The sequence below is a fragment of the Martes martes genome, assembly GCF_963455335.1.
Source record: "Martes martes genome assembly, contig: scaffold_57, whole genome shotgun sequence".
In the NCBI taxonomy this organism is placed as follows: domain Eukaryota; kingdom Metazoa; phylum Chordata; class Mammalia; order Carnivora; family Mustelidae; genus Martes; species Martes martes.
This window is the reverse complement of record NW_027666627.1, coordinates 168,319-188,330: the sequence shown is the minus strand read 5'-3', so window position 1 is coordinate 188,330 and position 20,012 is coordinate 168,319. Positions and strand designations below refer to the sequence as shown.

The 20,012-nt window shown below is 42.9% G+C and overlaps 1 protein-coding gene across 1 annotated transcript; it reads right to left on the bottom strand.

The window, feature by feature from the left end:
- Window positions 1–5,366: 5,366 nt before the first annotated feature.
- Window positions 5,367–15,472, bottom strand: LOC308337883 (uncharacterized protein). Its single transcript, XM_080831428.1, has 8 exons — window positions 15,450–15,472; window positions 15,286–15,358; window positions 12,449–12,477; window positions 12,285–12,357; window positions 9,448–9,476; window positions 9,284–9,356; window positions 6,447–6,475; window positions 5,367–6,355 (listed from the first exon to the last, which is right to left on the bottom strand). Exons 2-8 carry the CDS (start codon window positions 15,311–15,313, stop codon window positions 6,260–6,262), a joined length of 357 nt encoding a protein of 118 aa, XP_080687554.1. The 5' UTR covers window positions 15,314–15,358; window positions 15,450–15,472; the 3' UTR covers window positions 5,367–6,259.
- Between the last annotated feature and the right edge of the window lie 4,540 nt (window positions 15,473–20,012).

Below are 20,012 nucleotides of genomic sequence, written 5' to 3'. Positions count from 1 at the left end.
CATTTCAAACAGTCGGCTCTTCCTTTTAAAAGAATTGAGCTAAACCTTCCATGTTTCAGAAGCTCTTGTTCTTAGGCTTGTAAATATCTTCTGTTCAAACATAGATATCAGCAATAACATCTACCTTATTTATGTCAGAACCTTCACTGAAGCTTGCCCCCAAAGTTAAATAAATAACTAAATAACTAACTAACTAAATAAAAAGACTTCAGAATAAGAAGACTGTGAGCATTTCAAATATTTTAGTGGACTTCTTTACACCGTTCAATTTGTATGGTAAAATTTACCTGAGTGGGATGCTTGAATTTCCTCCATGTCTCTGGGTGGATTAGAAATGAAACCTTTCCCCTCCACAGCAGGCTGGATGGGTATTGAAACAATATGATTAAGACATAATGAACATTTCATGCAATCTGTAGTTAAAGCCTCAAAATAGAAATGTAAGTTTTACCTTCCGGTGAGAATATTTTCCTGCAGAATCTAAAAAGCAAAAGGGTCATCTAGTTAGCTCCATGTACATAGAGAAGCCCACAAACACTCATGCACTTGGTACTAAGCTGAATCCTCATGCCTGGCTCAGATGACGAGTGCGTTTGGGGGTTGTTTCTGCAGACAGGAAGGTGGGTTGGCCAGAAGAGCAATTTCTATTGAGAGGAACACATCGTGACTCTGAGTGGACATACGTGAAAGCCCATGGTAGAATGCTACACCACATCCTTAAGGCAGCACAGCAGAATCATTTATACCATTGGACTCTAAGTATGTATGACCTGCTTCAATTTGTCCTGTCCTGTAGGAGTACACAGTGCTGATGATAGGCCAACTGAATGCATAACTGAGTTTTCATCAAACAAAACCGTAGGAACTGATCAGCTTGGATATACACTTGTGGGATCACAGTTACTAAAAGTACTCATTTTTGTCCATATCCTTGTGGGCTACCGGTATGCCGACATTTCCTGCATCCACTAGTTTAGCCACCTTAAAGTTTCTTCATTCACTCATACAAGAAGGTGTATAAAACACATCTAAGAAATAATGTACAATAGCTTTAAATATGGAAATATGACTATGTATATGGAACAAAATCTATTGAATGGCCACAGAAATCCTAGGTACTGAAAATCTTTGGTCACTGTCATACTTATTGATAAAAACAATTTTAGCATTCAGGGAACCAACCCTATAATTTCTTTTGATTCCAAACGTAGTTTGAATGGGTAGATCATGTCAGTCTTTCAAGGGTTTTTGGAAACAGCTCTCGTACCAAAAAATTACCTATCTTAAAAAAAAAGAAAGCCATAGCTTCCGTATCTCACTTGAGTAATGAAGACCGACGTAACCTGTATCTTTGATGTCCAAAAGACCTGAGGAGGATGGATATGTGGTTCTAGTGCAAATACCCTCGAGCCATCTAAAGTGAATTCTCTGGAGTTTCCTTCTCAACTCCAAGACTTCTCAGCTAACGTGCCTTTCCCTTTTCCCTTGTTCCCTTCGCTACGCCCCTTCAAAAAGTAATTTCTGGGAGCACCCGGACGGAACGGCGGGTTGAGCACCTGGCTCTTGATTTCGACTCAGCTCATGAGGACAGAGTCTTCAGACGGAACCCTGCATGGAGGCTCCAGGCTCAGAAGTGAGCCTCTTTGAGGAACCTCTCCCTCTGCCTTTGCCCCTCCCCCTGATCATTCTCTGTCTCTCTCAATCTTGCTCCCTGAAACAAATAAAGGAAAACAAAACCCTAAAAAAAGACTTATTTGTGGATCTATAGTCTTGATTGTTTTGCTTTTACACCCTTTTTATTAGGGATTATCTCCACCACTTCTTTCCTTTTTAGTTAGCACTAGTATCTTACATCTATAACCTCCCTTTCTGCATCTCCTTTCTCCCGTCTAGCTGAAAACATGCTTACAAACAAAAAGAAAATAATGTTTTCCTTGATCCTGTGGTGTCTTGAAGTATCCAGTGGCCTTTCCAGGTGTCTCTACGTGGAAGTCTCCACCCTTGCAATGGAGCACATGACCAACGGACCATTGACATTTGCATCACCTGACAGGTCAGAATGCAGGATCCCAGACCTGCCGCTCACAATGTTCATTATTTTTGAAAGATTGTATTTATCTCTTTGACAGAGAGAGATCACAAGTAGGCAGAGAGGCAGGCAGAGAGAGAGGGGGAAGCAGGCTCCCTGCGGAGCAGAGAGCCGGATGCGGGGCTCAACCCCAGGATCCTGAGGTCATGACCCGAGCCCAAGGCAGAGGCTTAACCCACTGAGCCACCCACGCGCCCCTCACAATGTGCACTTTTTTTTTTTAAAGATTTCTTTCCTTCTTTCTTTCTTTCTTTCTTTCTTTCTTTCTTTCTTTGACAGAGAGATCACAAGTAGGCAGAGAGGAAGGCAGAGAGAGAGAGAGGGGGAAGCAGGCTCCCCGCAGAGCAGAGAGCCTGATGTGGGGCTCGATCCCAGGACCCTGGGATCACGACCTGAGCCGAAGGCAGAGGCTTTAACCCACTGAGCCACCCAGGCGCCCCCACAATGTGCATTTTTAACAAGGTCTCCGAGGATTCAGTAACATTGGAGAAATTCTGGTCCATACTGAGTCTGCTGCCACATTCCTTCACCTTAACTTCACCTTCGAGAAGCAAGCTTCACGTTCGTCACTATCAATTCTTCAAAACTGGAAAAGTCTTAAAAGTCACAAACTTTCTAATAGACTTTTTAGCACGGCTAAGGCTTCCTCAATTTCCCCCAAACTGACCCTGCTCTCTCCTCCTTCCAATACTCTTACTTGGCACTCAATGATACGATTTATGAAGTACCACCATTTCACATGCCATCCAGCCACACATTCTTATAGCTGACTAGAACATAGCTTTGCATCATCAACCACGTCAGTCCTTAATGTCTTCCCAGCAGCGAGGAAAGCAGTAACAGGGGGAAAATTTTGGTATCCGACTCCGACAGGTTTTGGTACCGGAAGCGCCCCTGATACCCTTCCGGCATTTCAAACAGTCGGCTCTTCCTTTTAAAAGAATTGAGCTAAACCTTCCATGTTTCAGAAGCTCTTGTTCTTAGGCTTGTAAATATCTTCTGTTCAAACATAGATATCAGCAATAACATCTACCTTATTTATGTCAGAACCTTCACTGAAGCTTGCCCCCAAAGTTAAATAAATAACTAAATAACTAACTAACTAAATAAAAAGACTTCAGAATAAGAAGACTGTGAGCATTTCAAATATTTTAGTGGACTTCTTTACACCGTTCAATTTGTATGGTAAAATTTACCTGAGTGGGATGCTTGAATTTCCTCCATGTCTCTGGGTGGATTAGAAATGAAACCTTTCCCCTCCACAGCAGGCTGGATGGGTATTGAAACAATATGATTAAGACATAATGAACATTTCATGCAATCTGTAGTTAAAGCCTCAAAATAGAAATGTAAGTTTTACCTTCCGGTGAGAATATTTTCCTGCAGAATCTAAAAAGCAAAAGGGTCATCTAGTTAGCTCCATGTACATAGAGAAGCCCACAAACACTCATGCACTTGGTACTAAGCTGAATCCTCATGCCTGGCTCAGATGACGAGTGCGTTTGGGGGTTGTTTCTGCAGACAGGAAGGTGGGTTGGCCAGAAGAGCAATTTCTATTGAGAGGAACACATCGTGACCCTGAGTGGACATACGTGAAAGCCCATGGTAGAATGCTACACCACATCCTTAAGGCAGCACAGCAGAATCATTTATACCATTGGACTCTAAGTATGTATGACCTGCTTCAATTTGTCCTGTCCTGTAGGAGTACACAGTGCTGATGATAGGCCAACTGAATGCATAACTGAGTTTTCATCAAACAAAACCGTAGGAACTGATCAGCTTGGATATACACTTGTGGGATCACAGTTACTAAAAGTACTCATTTTTGTCCATATCCTTGTGGGCTACCGGTATGCCGACATTTCCTGCATCCACTAGTTTAGCCACCTTAAAGTTTCTTCATTCACTCATACAAGAAGGTGTATAAAACACATCTAAGAAATAATGTACAATAGCTTTAAATATGGAAATATGACTATGTATATGGAACAAAATCTATTGAATGGCCACAGAAATCCTAGGTACTGAAAATCTTTGGTCACTGTCATACTTATTGATAAAAACAATTTTAGCATTCAGGGAACCAACCCTATAATTTCTTTTGATTCCAAACGTAGTTTGAATGGGTAGATCATGTCAGTCTTTCAAGGGTTTTTGGAAACAGCTCTCGTACCAAAAAATTACCTATCTTAAAAAAAAAGAAAGCCATAGCTTCCGTATCTCACTTGAGTAATGGAGTCCGACGTAACCTGTATCTTTGATGTCCAAAAGACCTGAGGAGGATGGATATGTGGTTCTAGTGCAAATACCCTCGAGCCATCTAAAGTGAATTCTCTGGAGTTTCCTTCTCAACTCCAAGACTTCTCAGCTAACGTGCCTTTCCCTTTTCCCTTGTTCCCTTCGCTACGCCCCTTCAAAAAGTAATTTCTGGGAGCACCCGGACGGAACGGCGGGTTGAGCACCTGGCTCTTGATTTCGACTCAGCTCATGAGGACAGAGTCTTCAGACGGAACCCTGCATGGAGGCTCCAGGCTCAGAAGTGAGCCTCTTTGAGGAACCTCTCCCTCTGCCTTTGCCCCTCCCCCTGATCATTCTCTGTCTCTCTCAATCTTGCTCCCTGAAACAAATAAAGGAAAACAAAACCCTAAAAAAAGACTTATTTGTGGATCTATAGTCTTGATTGTTTTGCTTTTACACCCTTTTTATTAGGGATTATCTCCACCACTTCTTTCCTTTTTAGTTAGCACTAGTATCTTACATCTATAACCTCCCTTTCTGCATCTCCTTTCTCCCGTCTAGCTGAAAACATGCTTACAAACAAAAAGAAAATAATGTTTTCCTTGATCCTGTGGTGTCTTGAAGTATCCAGTGGCCTTTCCAGGTGTCTCTACGTGGAAGTCTCCACCCTTGCAATGGAGCACATGACCAACGGACCATTGACATTTGCATCACCTGACAGGTCAGAATGCAGGATCCCAGACCTGCCGCTCACAATGTTCATTATTTTTGAAAGATTGTATTTATCTCTTTGACAGAGAGAGATCACAAGTAGGCAGAGAGGCAGGCAGAGAGAGAGGGGGAAGCAGGCTCCCTGCGGAGCAGAGAGCCGGATGCGGGGCTCAACCCCAGGATCCTGAGGTCATGACCCGAGCCCAAGGCAGAGGCTTAACCCACTGAGCCACCCACGCGCCCCTCACAATGTGCACTTCTTTTTTTTTTTAAAGATTTCTTTCCTTCTTTCTTTCTTTCTTTCTTTCTTTCTTTCTTTGACAGAGAGATCACAAGTAGGCAGAGAGGAAGGCAGAGAGAGAGAGAGGGGGAAGCAGGCTCCCCGCAGAGCAGAGAGCCTGATGTGGGGCTCGATCCCAGGACCCTGGGATCACGACCTGAGCCGAAGGCAGAGGCTTTAACCCACTGAGCCACCCAGGCGCCCCCACAATGTGCATTTTTAACAAGGTCTCCGACGATTCAGTAACATTGGAGAAATTCTGGTCCATACTGAGTCTGCTGCCACATTCCTTCACCTTAACTTCACCTTCGAGAAGCAAGCTTCACGTTCGTCACTATCAATTCTTCAAAACTGGAAAAGTCTTAAAAGTCACAAACTTTCTAATAGACTTTTTAGCACGGCTAAGGCTTCCTCAATTTCCCCCAAACTGACCCTGCTCTCTCCTCCTTCCAATACTCTTACTTGGCACTCAATGATACGATTTATGAAGTACCACCATTTCACATGCCATCCAGCCACACATTCTTATAGCTGACTAGAACATAGCTTTGCATCATCAACCACGTCAGTCCTTAATGTCTTCCCAGCAGCGAGGAAAGCAGTAACAGGGGGAAAATTTTGGTATCCGACTCCGACAGGTTTTGGTACCGGAAGCGCCCCTGATACCCTTCCGGCATTTCAAACAGTCGGCTCTTCCTTTTAAAAGAATTGAGCTAAACCTTCCATGTTTCAGAAGCTCTTGTTCTTAGGCTTGTAAATATCTTCTGTTCAAACATAGATATCAGCAATAACATCTACCTTATTTATGTCAGAACCTTCACTGAAGCTTGCCCCCAAAGTTAAATAAATAACTAAATAACTAACTAACTAAATAAAAAGACTTCAGAATAAGAAGACTGTGAGCATTTCAAATATTTTAGTGGACTTCTTTACACCGTTCAATTTGTATGGTAAAATTTACCTGAGTGGGATGCTTGAATTTCCTCCATGTCTCTGGGTGGATTAGAAATGAAACCTTTCCCCTCCACAGCAGGCTGGATGGGTATTGAAACAATATGATTAAGACATAATGAACATTTCATGCAATCTGTAGTTAAAGCCTCAAAATAGAAATGTAAGTTTTACCTTCCGGTGAGAATATTTTCCTGCAGAATCTAAAAAGCAAAAGGGTCATCTAGTTAGCTCCATGTACATAGAGAAGCCCACAAACACTCATGCACTTGGTACTAAGCTGAATCCTCATGCCTGGCTCAGATGACGAGTGCGTTTGGGGGTTGTTTCTGCAGACAGGAAGGTGGGTTGGCCAGAAGAGCAATTTCTATTGAGAGGAACACATCGTGACCCTGAGTGGACATACGTGAAAGCCCATGGTAGAATGCTACACCACATCCTTAAGGCAGCACAGCAGAATCATTTATACCATTGGACTCTAAGTATGTATGACCTGCTTCAATTTGTCCTGTCCTGTAGGAGTACACAGTGCTGATGATAGGCCAACTGAATGCATAACTGAGTTTTCATCAAACAAAACCGTAGGAACTGATCAGCTTGGATATACACTTGTGGGATCACAGTTACTAAAAGTACTCATTTTTGTCCATATCCTTGTGGGCTACCGGTATGCCGACATTTCCTGCATCCACTAGTTTAGCCACCTTAAAGTTTCTTCATTCACTCATACAAGAAGGTGTATAAAACACATCTAAGAAATAATGTACAATAGCTTTAAATATGGAAATATGACTATGTATATGGAACAAAATCTATTGAATGGCCACAGAAATCCTAGGTACTGAAAATCTTTGGTCACTGTCATACTTATTGATAAAAACAATTTTAGCATTCAGGGAACCAACCCTATAATTTCTTTTGATTCCAAACGTAGTTTGAATGGGTAGATCATGTCAGTCTTTCAAGGGTTTTTGGAAACAGCTCTCGTACCAAAAAATTACCTATCTTAAAAAAAAAGAAAGCCATAGCTTCCGTATCTCACTTGAGTAATGAAGACCGACGTAACCTGTATCTTTGATGTCCAAAAGACCTGAGGAGGATGGATATGTGGTTCTAGTGCAAATACCCTCGAGCCATCTAAAGTGAATTCTCTGGAGTTTCCTTCTCAACTCCAAGACTTCTCAGCTAACGTGCCTTTCCCTTTTCCCTTGTTCCCTTCGCTACGCCCCTTCAAAAAGTAATTTCTGGGAGCACCCGGACGGAACGGCGGGTTGAGCACCTGGCTCTTGATTTCGACTCAGCTCATGAGGACAGAGTCTTCAGACGGAACCCTGCATGGAGGCTCCAGGCTCAGAAGTGAGCCTCTTTGAGGAACCTCTCCCTCTGCCTTTGCCCCTCCCCCTGATCATTCTCTGTCTCTCTCAATCTTGCTCCCTGAAACAAATAAAGGAAAACAAAACCCTAAAAAAAGACTTATTTGTGGATCTATAGTCTTGATTGTTTTGCTTTTACACCCTTTTTATTAGGGATTATCTCCACCACTTCTTTCCTTTTTAGTTAGCACTAGTATCTTACATCTATAACCTCCCTTTCTGCATCTCCTTTCTCCCGTCTAGCTGAAAACATGCTTACAAACAAAAAGAAAATAATGTTTTCCTTGATCCTGTGGTGTCTTGAAGTATCCAGTGGCCTTTCCAGGTGTCTCTACGTGGAAGTCTCCACCCTTGCAATGGAGCACATGACCAACGGACCATTGACATTTGCATCACCTGACAGGTCAGAATGCAGGATCCCAGACCTGCCGCTCACAATGTTCATTATTTTTGAAAGATTGTATTTATCTCTTTGACAGAGAGAGATCACAAGTAGGCAGAGAGGCAGGCAGAGAGAGAGGGGGAAGCAGGCTCCCTGCGGAGCAGAGAGCCGGATGCGGGGCTCAACCCCAGGATCCTGAGGTCATGACCCGAGCCCAAGGCAGAGGCTTAACCCACTGAGCCACCCACGCGCCCCTCACAATGTGCACTTCTTTTTTTTTTTAAAGATTTCTTTCCTTCTTTCTTTCTTTATTTCTTTCTTTCTTTCTTTCTTTGACAGAGAGATCACAAGTAGGCAGAGAGGAAGGCAGAGAGAGAGAGAGGGGGAAGCAGGCTCCCCGCAGAGCAGAGAGCCTGATGTGGGGCTCGATCCCAGGACCCTGGGATCACGACCTGAGCCGAAGGCAGAGGCTTTAACCCACTGAGCCACCCAGGCGCCCCCACAATGTGCATTTTTAACAAGGTCTCCGACGATTCAGTAACATTGGAGAAATTCTGGTCCATACTGAGTCTGCTGCCACATTCCTTCACCTTAACTTCACCTTCGAGAAGCAAGCTTCACGTTCGTCACTATCAATTCTTCAAAACTGGAAAAGTCTTAAAAGTCACAAACTTTCTAATAGACTTTTTAGCACGGCTAAGGCTTCCTCAATTTCCCCCAAACTGACCCTGCTCTCTCCTCCTTCCAATACTCTTACTTGGCACTCAATGATACGATTTATGAAGTACCACCATTTCACATGCCATCCAGCCACACATTCTTATAGCTGACTAGAACATAGCTTTGCATCATCAACCACGTCAGTCCTTAATGTCTTCCCAGCAGCGAGGAAAGCAGTAACAGGGGGAAAATTTTGGTATCCGACTCCGACAGGTTTTGGTACCGGAAGCGCCCCTGATACCCTTCCGGCATTTCAAACAGTCGGCTCTTCCTTTTAAAAGAATTGAGCTAAACCTTCCATGTTTCAGAAGCTCTTGTTCTTAGGCTTGTAAATATCTTCTGTTCAAACATAGATATCAGCAATAACATCTACCTTATTTATGTCAGAACCTTCACTGAAGCTTGCCCCCAAAGTTAAATAAATAACTAAATAACTAACTAACTAAATAAAAAGACTTCAGAATAAGAAGACTGTGAGCATTTCAAATATTTTAGTGGACTTCTTTACACCGTTCAATTTGTATGGTAAAATTTACCTGAGTGGGATGCTTGAATTTCCTCCATGTCTCTGGGTGGATTAGAAATGAAACCTTTCCCCTCCACAGCAGGCTGGATGGGTATTGAAACAATATGATTAAGACATAATGAACATTTCATGCAATCTGTAGTTAAAGCCTCAAAATAGAAATGTAAGTTTTACCTTCCGGTGAGAATATTTTCCTGCAGAATCTAAAAAGCAAAAGGGTCATCTAGTTAGCTCCATGTACATAGAGAAGCCCACAAACACTCATGCACTTGGTACTAAGCTGAATCCTCATGCCTGGCTCAGATGACGAGTGCGTTTGGGGGTTGTTTCTGCAGACAGGAAGGTGGGTTGGCCAGAAGAGCAATTTCTATTGAGAGGAACACATCGTGACCCTGAGTGGACATACGTGAAAGCCCATGGTAGAATGCTACACCACATCCTTAAGGCAGCACAGCAGAATCATTTATACCATTGGACTCTAAGTATGTATGACCTGCTTCAATTTGTCCTGTCCTGTAGGAGTACACAGTGCTGATGATAGGCCAACTGAATGCATAACTGAGTTTTCATCAAACAAAACCGTAGGAACTGATCAGCTTGGATATACACTTGTGGGATCACAGTTACTAAAAGTACTCATTTTTGTCCATATCCTTGTGGGCTACCGGTATGCCGACATTTCCTGCATCCACTAGTTTAGCCACCTTAAAGTTTCTTCATTCACTCATACAAGAAGGTGTATAAAACACATCTAAGAAATAATGTACAATAGCTTTAAATATGGAAATATGACTATGTATATGGAACAAAATCTATTGAATGGCCACAGAAATCCTAGGTACTGAAAATCTTTGGTCACTGTCATACTTATTGATAAAAACAATTTTAGCATTCAGGGAACCAACCCTATAATTTCTTTTGATTCCAAACGTAGTTTGAATGGGTAGATCATGTCAGTCTTTCAAGGGTTTTTGGAAACAGCTCTCGTACCAAAAAATTACCTATCTTAAAAAAAAAGAAAGCCATAGCTTCCGTATCTCACTTGAGTAATGAAGACCGACGTAACCTGTATCTTTGATGTCCAAAAGACCTGAGGAGGATGGATATGTGGTTCTAGTGCAAATACCCTCGAGCCATCTAAAGTGAATTCTCTGGAGTTTCCTTCTCAACTCCAAGACTTCTCAGCTAACGTGCCTTTCCCTTTTCCCTTGTTCCCTTCGCTACGCCCCTTCAAAAAGTAATTTCTGGGAGCACCCGGACGGAACGGCGGGTTGAGCACCTGGCTCTTGATTTCGACTCAGCTCATGAGGACAGAGTCTTCAGACGGAACCCTGCATGGAGGCTCCAGGCTCAGAAGTGAGCCTCTTTGAGGAACCTCTCCCTCTGCCTTTGCCCCTCCCCCTGATCATTCTCTGTCTCTCTCAATCTTGCTCCCTGAAACAAATAAAGGAAAACAAAACCCTAAAAAAAGACTTATTTGTGGATCTATAGTCTTGATTGTTTTGCTTTTACACCCTTTTTATTAGGGATTATCTCCACCACTTCTTTCCTTTTTAGTTAGCACTAGTATCTTACATCTATAACCTCCCTTTCTGCATCTCCTTTCTCCCGTCTAGCTGAAAACATGCTTACAAACAAAAAGAAAATAATGTTTTCCTTGATCCTGTGGTGTCTTGAAGTATCCAGTGGCCTTTCCAGGTGTCTCTACGTGGAAGTCTCCACCCTTGCAATGGAGCACATGACCAACGGACCATTGACATTTGCATCACCTGACAGGTCAGAATGCAGGATCCCAGACCTGCCGCTCACAATGTTCATTATTTTTGAAAGATTGTATTTATCTCTTTGACAGAGAGAGATCACAAGTAGGCAGAGAGGCAGGCAGAGAGAGAGGGGGAAGCAGGCTCCCTGCGGAGCAGAGAGCCGGATGCGGGGCTCAACCCCAGGATCCTGAGGTCATGACCCGAGCCCAAGGCAGAGGCTTAACCCACTGAGCCACCCACGCGCCCCTCACAATGTGCACTTCTTTTTTTTTTTAAAGATTTCTTTCCTTCTTTCTTTCTTTCTTTCTTTCTTTCTTTCTTTCTTTGACAGAGAGATCACAAGTAGGCAGAGAGGAAGGCAGAGAGAGAGAGAGGGGGAAGCAGGCTCCCCGCAGAGCAGAGAGCCTGATGTGGGGCTCGATCCCAGGACCCTGGGATCACGACCTGAGCCGAAGGCAGAGGCTTTAACCCACTGAGCCACCCAGGCGCCCCCACAATGTGCATTTTTAACAAGGTCTCCGAGGATTCAGTAACATTGGAGAAATTCTGGTCCATACTGAGTCTGCTGCCACATTCCTTCACCTTAACTTCACCTTCGAGAAGCAAGCTTCACGTTCGTCACTATCAATTCTTCAAAACTGGAAAAGTCTTAAAAGTCACAAACTTTCTAATAGACTTTTTAGCACGGCTAAGGCTTCCTCAATTTCCCCTAAACTGACCCTGCTCTCTCCTCCTTCCAATACTCTTACTTGGCACTCAATGATACGATTTATGAAGTACCACCATTTCACATGCCATCCAGCCACACATTCTTATAGCTGACTAGAACATAGCTTTGCATCATCAACCACGTCAGTCCTTAATGTCTTCCCAGCAGCGAGGAAAGCAGTAACAGGGGGAAAATTTTGGTATCCGACTCCGACAGGTTTTGGTACCGGAAGCGCCCCTGATACCCTTCCGGCATTTCAAACAGTCGGCTCTTCCTTTTAAAAGAATTGAGCTAAACCTTCCATGTTTCAGAAGCTCTTGTTCTTAGGCTTGTAAATATCTTCTGTTCAAACATAGATATCAGCAATAACATCTACCTTATTTATGTCAGAACCTTCACTGAAGCTTGCCCCCAAAGTTAAATAAATAACTAAATAACTAACTAACTAAATAAAAAGACTTCAGAATAAGAAGACTGTGAGCATTTCAAATATTTTAGTGGACTTCTTTACACCGTTCAATTTGTATGGTAAAATTTACCTGAGTGGGATGCTTGAATTTCCTCCATGTCTCTGGGTGGATTAGAAATGAAACCTTTCCCCTCCACAGCAGGCTGGATGGGTATTGAAACAATATGATTAAGACATAATGAACATTTCATGCAATCTGTAGTTAAAGCCTCAAAATAGAAATGTAAGTTTTACCTTCCGGTGAGAATATTTTCCTGCAGAATCTAAAAAGCAAAAGGGTCATCTAGTTAGCTCCATGTACATAGAGAAGCCCACAAACACTCATGCACTTGGTACTAAGCTGAATCCTCATGCCTGGCTCAGATGACGAGTGCGTTTGGGGGTTGTTTCTGCAGACAGGAAGGTGGGTTGGCCAGAAGAGCAATTTCTATTGAGAGGAACACATCGTGACCCTGAGTGGACATACGTGAAAGCCCATGGTAGAATGCTACACCACATCCTTAAGGCAGCACAGCAGAATCATTTATACCATTGGACTCTAAGTATGTATGACCTGCTTCAATTTGTCCTGTCCTGTAGGAGTACACAGTGCTGATGATAGGCCAACTGAATGCATAACTGAGTTTTCATCAAACAAAACCGTAGGAACTGATCAGCTTGGATATACACTTGTGGGATCACAGTTACTAAAAGTACTCATTTTTGTCCATATCCTTGTGGGCTACCGGTATGCTGACATTTCCTGCATCCACTAGTTTAGCCACCTTAAAGTTTCTTCATTCACTCATACAAGAAGGTGTATAAAACACATCTAAGAAATAATGTACAATAGCTTTAAATATGGAAATATGACTATGTATATGGAACAAAATCTATTGAATGGCCACAGAAATCCTAGGTACTGAAAATCTTTGGTCACTGTCATACTTATTGATAAAAACAATTTTAGCATTCAGGGAACCAACCCTATAATTTCTTTTGATTCCAAACGTAGTTTGAATGGGTAGATCATGTCAGTCTTTCAAGGGTTTTTGGAAACAGCTCTCGTACCAAAAAATTACCTATCTTAAAAAAAAAGAAAGCCATAGCTTCCGTATCTCACTTGAGTAATGAAGACCGACGTAACCTGTATCTTTGATGTCCAAAAGACCTGAGGAGGATGGATATGTGGTTCTAGTGCAAATACCCTCGAGCCATCTAAAGTGAATTCTCTGGAGTTTCCTTCTCAACTCCAAGACTTCTCAGCTAACGTGCCTTTCCCTTTTCCCTTGTTCCCTTCGCTACGCCCCTTCAAAAAGTAATTTCTGGGAGCACCCGGACGGAACGGCGGGTTGAGCACCTGGCTCTTGATTTCGACTCAGCTCATGAGGACAGAGTCTTCAGACGGAACCCTGCATGGAGGCTCCAGGCTCAGAAGTGAGCCTCTTTGAGGAACCTCTCCCTCTGCCTTTGCCCCTCCCCCTGATCATTCTCTGTCTCTCTCAATCTTGCTCCCTGAAACAAATAAAGGAAAACAAAACCCTAAAAAAAGACTTATTTGTGGATCTATAGTCTTGATTGTTTTGCTTTTACACCCTTTTTATTAGGGATTATCTCCACCACTTCTTTCCTTTTTAGTTAGCACTAGTATCTTACATCTATAACCTCCCTTTCTGCATCTCCTTTCTCCCGTCTAGCTGAAAACATGCTTACAAACAAAAAGAAAATAATGTTTTCCTTGATCCTGTGGTGTCTTGAAGTATCCAGTGGCCTTTCCAGGTGTCTCTACGTGGAAGTCTCCACCCTTGCAATGGAGCACATGACCAACGGACCATTGACATTTGCATCACCTGACAGGTCAGAATGCAGGATCCCAGACCTGCCGCTCACAATGTTCATTATTTTTGAAAGATTGTATTTATCTCTTTGACAGAGAGAGATCACAAGTAGGCAGAGAGGCAGGCAGAGAGAGAGGGGGAAGCAGGCTCCCTGCGGAGCAGAGAGCCGGATGCGGGGCTCAACCCCAGGATCCTGAGGTCATGACCCGAGCCCAAGGCAGAGGCTTAACCCACTGAGCCACCCACGCGCCCCTCACAATGTGCACTTCTTTTTTTTTTTAAAGATTTCTTTCCTTCTTTCTTTCTTTCTTTCTTTCTTTCTTTCTTTCTTTGACAGAGAGATCACAAGTAGGCAGAGAGGAAGGCAGAGAGAGAGAGAGGGGGAAGCAGGCTCCCCGCAGAGCAGAGAGCCTGATGTGGGGCTCGATCCCAGGACCCTGGGATCACGACCTGAGCCGAAGGCAGAGGCTTTAACCCACTGAGCCACCCAGGCGCCCCCACAATGTGCATTTTTAACAAGGTCTCCGAGGATTCAGTAACATTGGAGAAATTCTGGTCCATACTGAGTCTGCTGCCACATTCCTTCACCTTAACTTCACCTTCGAGAAGCAAGCTTCACGTTCGTCACTATCAATTCTTCAAAACTGGAAAAGTCTTAAAAGTCACAAACTTTCTAATAGACTTTTTAGCACGGCTAAGGCTTCCTCAATTTCCCCCAAACTGACCCTGCTCTCTCCTCCTTCCAATACTCTTACTTGGCACTCAATGATACGATTTATGAAGTACCACCATTTCACATGCCATCCAGCCACACATTCTTATAGCTGACTAGAACATAGCTTTGCATCATCAACCACGTCAGTCCTTAATGTCTTCCCAGCAGCGAGGAAAGCAGTAACAGGGGGAAAATTTTGGTATCCGACTCCGACAGGTTTTGGTACCGGAAGCGCCCCTGATACCCTTCCGGCATTTCAAACAGTCGGCTCTTCCTTTTAAAAGAATTGAGCTAAACCTTCCATGTTTCAGAAGCTCTTGTTCTTAGGCTTGTAAATATCTTCTGTTCAAACATAGATATCAGCAATAACATCTACCTTATTTATGTCAGAACCTTCACTGAAGCTTGCCCCCAAAGTTAAATAAATAACTAAATAACTAACTAACTAAATAAAAAGACTTCAGAATAAGAAGACTGTGAGCATTTCAAATATTTTAGTGGACTTCTTTACACCGTTCAATTTGTATGGTAAAATTTACCTGAGTGGGATGCTTGAATTTCCTCCATGTCTCTGGGTGGATTAGAAATGAAACCTTTCCCCTCCACAGCAGGCTGGATGGGTATTGAAACAATATGATTAAGACATAATGAACATTTCATGCAATCTGTAGTTAAAGCCTCAAAATAGAAATGTAAGTTTTACCTTCCGGTGAGAATATTTTCCTGCAGAATCTAAAAAGCAAAAGGGTCATCTAGTTAGCTCCATGTACATAGAGAAGCCCACAAACACTCATGCACTTGGTACTAAGCTGAATCCTCATGCCTGGCTCGGATGACGAGTGCGTTTGGGGGTTGTTTCTGCAGACAGGAAGGTGGGTTGGCCAGAAGAGCAATTTCTATTGAGAGGAACACATCGTGACCCTGAGTGGACATACGTGAAAGCCCATGGTAGAATGCTACACCACATCCTTAAGGCAGCACAGCAGAATCATTTATACCATTGGACTCTAAGTATGTATGACCTGCTTCAATTTGTCCTGTCCTGTAGGAGTACACAGTGCTGATGATAGGCCAACTGAATGCATAACTGAGTTTTCATCAAACAAAACCGTAGGAACTGATCAGCTTGGATATACACTTGTGGGATCACAGTTACTAAAAGTACTCATTTTTGTCCATATCCTTGTGGGCTACCGGTATGCCGACATTTCCTGCATCCACTAGTTTAGCCACCTTAAAGTTTCTTCATTCACTCATACAAGAAGGTGTATAAAACACATCTAAGAAATAATGTACAATAGCTTTAAATATGGAAATATGACTATGTATATGGAACAAAATCTATTGAATGGCCACAGAAATCCTAGGTACTGAAAATCTTTGGTCACTGTCATACTTATTGATAAAAACAATTTTAGCATTCAGGGAACCAACCCTATAATTTCTTTTGATTCCAAACGTAGTTTGAATGGGTAGATCATGTCAGTCTTTCAAGGGTTTTTGGAAACAGCTCTCGTACCAAAAAATTACCTATCTTAAAAAAAAAGAAAGCCATAGCTTCCGTATCTCACTTGAGTAATGAAGACCGACGTAACCTGTATCTTTGATGTCCAAAAGACCTGAGGAGGATGGATATGTGGTTCTAGTGCAAATACCCTCGAGCCATCTAAAGTGAATTCTCTGGAGTTTCCTTCTCAACTCCAAGACTTCTCAGCTAACGTGCCTTTCCCTTTTCCCTTGTTCCCTTCGCTACGCCCCTTCAAAAAGTAATTTCTGGGAGCACCCGGACGGAACGGCGGGTTGAGCACCTGGCTCTTGATTTCGACTCAGCTCATGAGGACAGAGTCTTCAGACGGAACCCTGCATGGAGGCTCCAGGCTCAGAAGTGAGCCTCTTTGAGGAACCTCTCCCTCTGCCTTTGCCCCTCCCCCTGATCATTCTCTGTCTCTCTCAATCTTGCTCCCTGAAACAAATAAAGGAAAACAAAACCCTAAAAAAAGACTTATTTGTGGATCTATAGTCTTGATTGTTTTGCTTTTACACCCTTTTTATTAGGGATTATCTCCACCACTTCTTTCCTTTTTAGTTAGCACTAGTATCTTACATCTATAACCTCCCTTTCTGCATCTCCTTTCTCCCGTCTAGCTGAAAACATGCTTACAAACAAAAAGAAAATAATGTTTTCCTTGATCCTGTGGTGTCTTGAAGTATCCAGTGGCCTTTCCAGGTGTCTCTACGTGGAAGTCTCCACCCTTGCAATGGAGCACATGACCAACGGACCATTGACATTTGCATCACCTGACAGGTCAGAATGCAGGATCCCAGACCTGCCGCTCACAATGTTCATTATTTTTGAAAGATTGTATTTATCTCTTTGACAGAGAGAGATCACAAGTAGGCAGAGAGGCAGGCAGAGAGAGAGGGGGAAGCAGGCTCCCTGCGGAGCAGAGAGCCGGATGCGGGGCTCAACCCCAGGATCCTGAGGTCATGACCCGAGCCCAAGGCAGAGGCTTAACCCACTGAGCCACCCACGCGCCCCTCACAATGTGCACTTCTTTTTTTTTTTAAAGATTTCTTTCCTTCCTTCTTTCTTTCTTTCTTTCTTTCTTTCTTTCTTTCTTTGACAGAGAGATCACAAGTAGGCAGAGAGGAAGGCAGAGAGAGAGAGAGGGGGAAGCAGGCTCCCCGCAGAGCAGAGAGCCTGATGTGGGGCTCGATCCCAGGACCCTGGGATCACGACCTGAGCCGAAGGCAGAGGCTTTAACCCACTGAGCCACCCAGGCGCCCCCACAATGTGCATTTTTAACAAGGTCTCCGAGGATTCAGTAACATTGGAGAAATTCTGGTCCATACTGAGTCTGCTGCCACATTCCTTCACCTTAACTTCACCTTCGAGAAGCAAGCTTCACGTTCGTCACTATCAATTCTTCAAAACTGGAAAAGTCTTAAAAGTCACAAACTTTCTAATAGACTTTTTAGCACGGCTAAGGCTTCCTCAATTTCCCCTAAACTGACCCTGCTCTCTCCTCCTTCCAATACTCTTACTTGGCACTCAATGATACGATTTATGAAGTACCACCATTTCACATGCCATCCAGCCACACATTCTTATAGCTGACTAGAACATAGCTTTGCATCATCAACCACGTCAGTCCTTAATGTCTTCCCAGCAGCGAGGAAAGCAGTAACAGGGGGAAAATTTTGGTATCCGACTCCGACAGGTTTTGGTACCGGAAGCGCCCCTGATACCCTTCCGGCATTTCAAACAGTCGGCTCTTCCTTTTAAAAGAATTGAGCTAAACCTTCCATGTTTCAGAAGCTCTTGTTCTTAGGCTTGTAAATATCTTCTGTTCAAACATAGATATCAGCAATAACATCTACCTTATTTATGTCAGAATCTTCACTGAAGCTTGCCCCCAAAGTTAAATAAATAACTAAATAACTAACTAACTAAATAAAAAGACTTCAGAATAAGAAGACTGTGAGCATTTCAAATATTTTAGTGGACTTCTTTACACCGTTCAATTTGTATGGTAAAATTTACCTGAGTGGGATGCTTGAATTTCCTCCATGTCTCTGGGTGGATTAGAAATGAAACCTTTCCCCTCCACAGCAGGCTGGATGGGTATTGAAACAATATGATTAAGACATAATGAACATTTCATGCAATCTGTAGTTAAAGCCTCAAAATAGAAATGTAAGTTTTACCTTCCGGTGAGAATATTTTCCTGCAGAATCTAAAAAGCAAAAGGGTCATCTAGTTAGCTCCATGTACATAGAGAAGCCCACAAACACTCATGCACTTGGTACTAAGCTGAATCCTCATGCCTGGCTCAGATGACGAGTGCGTTTGGGGGTTGTTTCTGCAGACAGGAAGGTGGGTTGGCCAGAAGAGCAATTTCTATTGAGAGGAACACATCGTGACCCTGAGTGGACATACGTGAAAGCCCATGGTAGAATGCTACACCACATCCTTAAGGCAGCACAGCAGAATCATTTATACCATTGGACTCTAAGTATGTATGACCTGCTTCAATTTGTCCTGTCCTGTAGGAGTACACAGTGCTGATGATAGGCCAACTGAATGCATAACTGAGTTTTCATCAAACAAAACCGTAGGAACTGATCAGCTTGGATATACACTTGTGGGATCACAGTTACTAAAAGTACTCATTTTTGTCCATATCCTTGTGGGCTACCGGTATGCCGACATTTCCTGCATCCACTAGTTTAGCCACCTTAAAGTTTCTTCATTCACTCATACAAGAAGGTGTATAAAACACATCTAAGAAATAATGTACAATAGCTTTAAATATGGAAATATGACTATGTATATGGAACAAAATCTATTGAATGGCCACAGAAATCCTAGGTACTGAAAATCTTTGGTCACTGTCATACTTATTGATAAAAACAATTTTAGCATTCAGGGAACCAACCCTATAATTTCTTTTGATTCCAAACGTAGTTTGAATGGGTAGATCATGTCAGTCTTTCAAGGGTTTTTGGAAACAGCTCTCGTACCAAAAAATTACCTATCTTAAAAAAAAAGAAAGCCATAGCTTCCGTATCTCACTTGAGTAATGAGGACCGACGTAACCTGTATCTTTGATGTCCAAAAGACCTGAGGAGGATGGATATGTGGTTCTAGTGCAAATACCCTCGAGCCATCTAAAGTGAATTCTCTGGAGTTTCCTTCTCAACTCCAAGACTTCTCAGCTAACGTGCCTTTCCCTTTTCCCTTGTTCCCTTCGCTACGCCCCTTCAAAAAGTAATTTCTGGGAGCACCCGGACGGAACGGCGGGTTGAGCACCTGGCTCTTGATTTCGACTCAGCTCATGAGGACAGAGTCTTCAGACGGAACCCTGCATGGAGGCTCCAGGCTCAGAAGTGAGCCTCTTTGAGGAACCTCTCCCTCTGCCTTTGCCCCTCCCCCTGATCATTCTCTGTCTCTCTCAATCTTGCTCCCTGAAACAAATAAAGGAAAACAAAACCCTAAAAAAAGACTTATTTGTGGATCTATAGTCTTGATTGTTTTGCTTTTACACCCTTTTTATTAGGGATTATCTCCACCACTTCTTTCCTTTTTAGTTAGCACTAGTATCTTACATCTATAACCTCCCATTCTGCATCTCCTTTCTTCCGTCTAGCTGAAAACATGCTTACAAACAAAAAGAAAATAATGTTTTCCTTGATCCTGTGGTGTCTTGAAGTATCCAGTGGCCTTTCCAGGTGTCTCTATGTGGAAGTCTCCACCCTTGCAATG

Excerpts from the sequence above, each read along its gene's own strand:
- LOC308337883 (XM_080831428.1), bottom strand. The coding sequence starts at position 15,313 with ATGGAGGAAATTCAAGCATCCCACTCAG. Across the intron at positions 12,478-15,285 it reads AATTCAAGCATCCCACTCAG|ATTCTGCAGGAAAATATTCT; the intron begins GTAAATTTTACC and ends TTTGCTTTTTAG. Across the intron at positions 12,358-12,448 it reads GAAAATATTCTCACCGGAAG|CCTGCTGTGGAGGGGAAAGG; the intron begins GTAAAACTTACA and ends ATACCCATCCAG.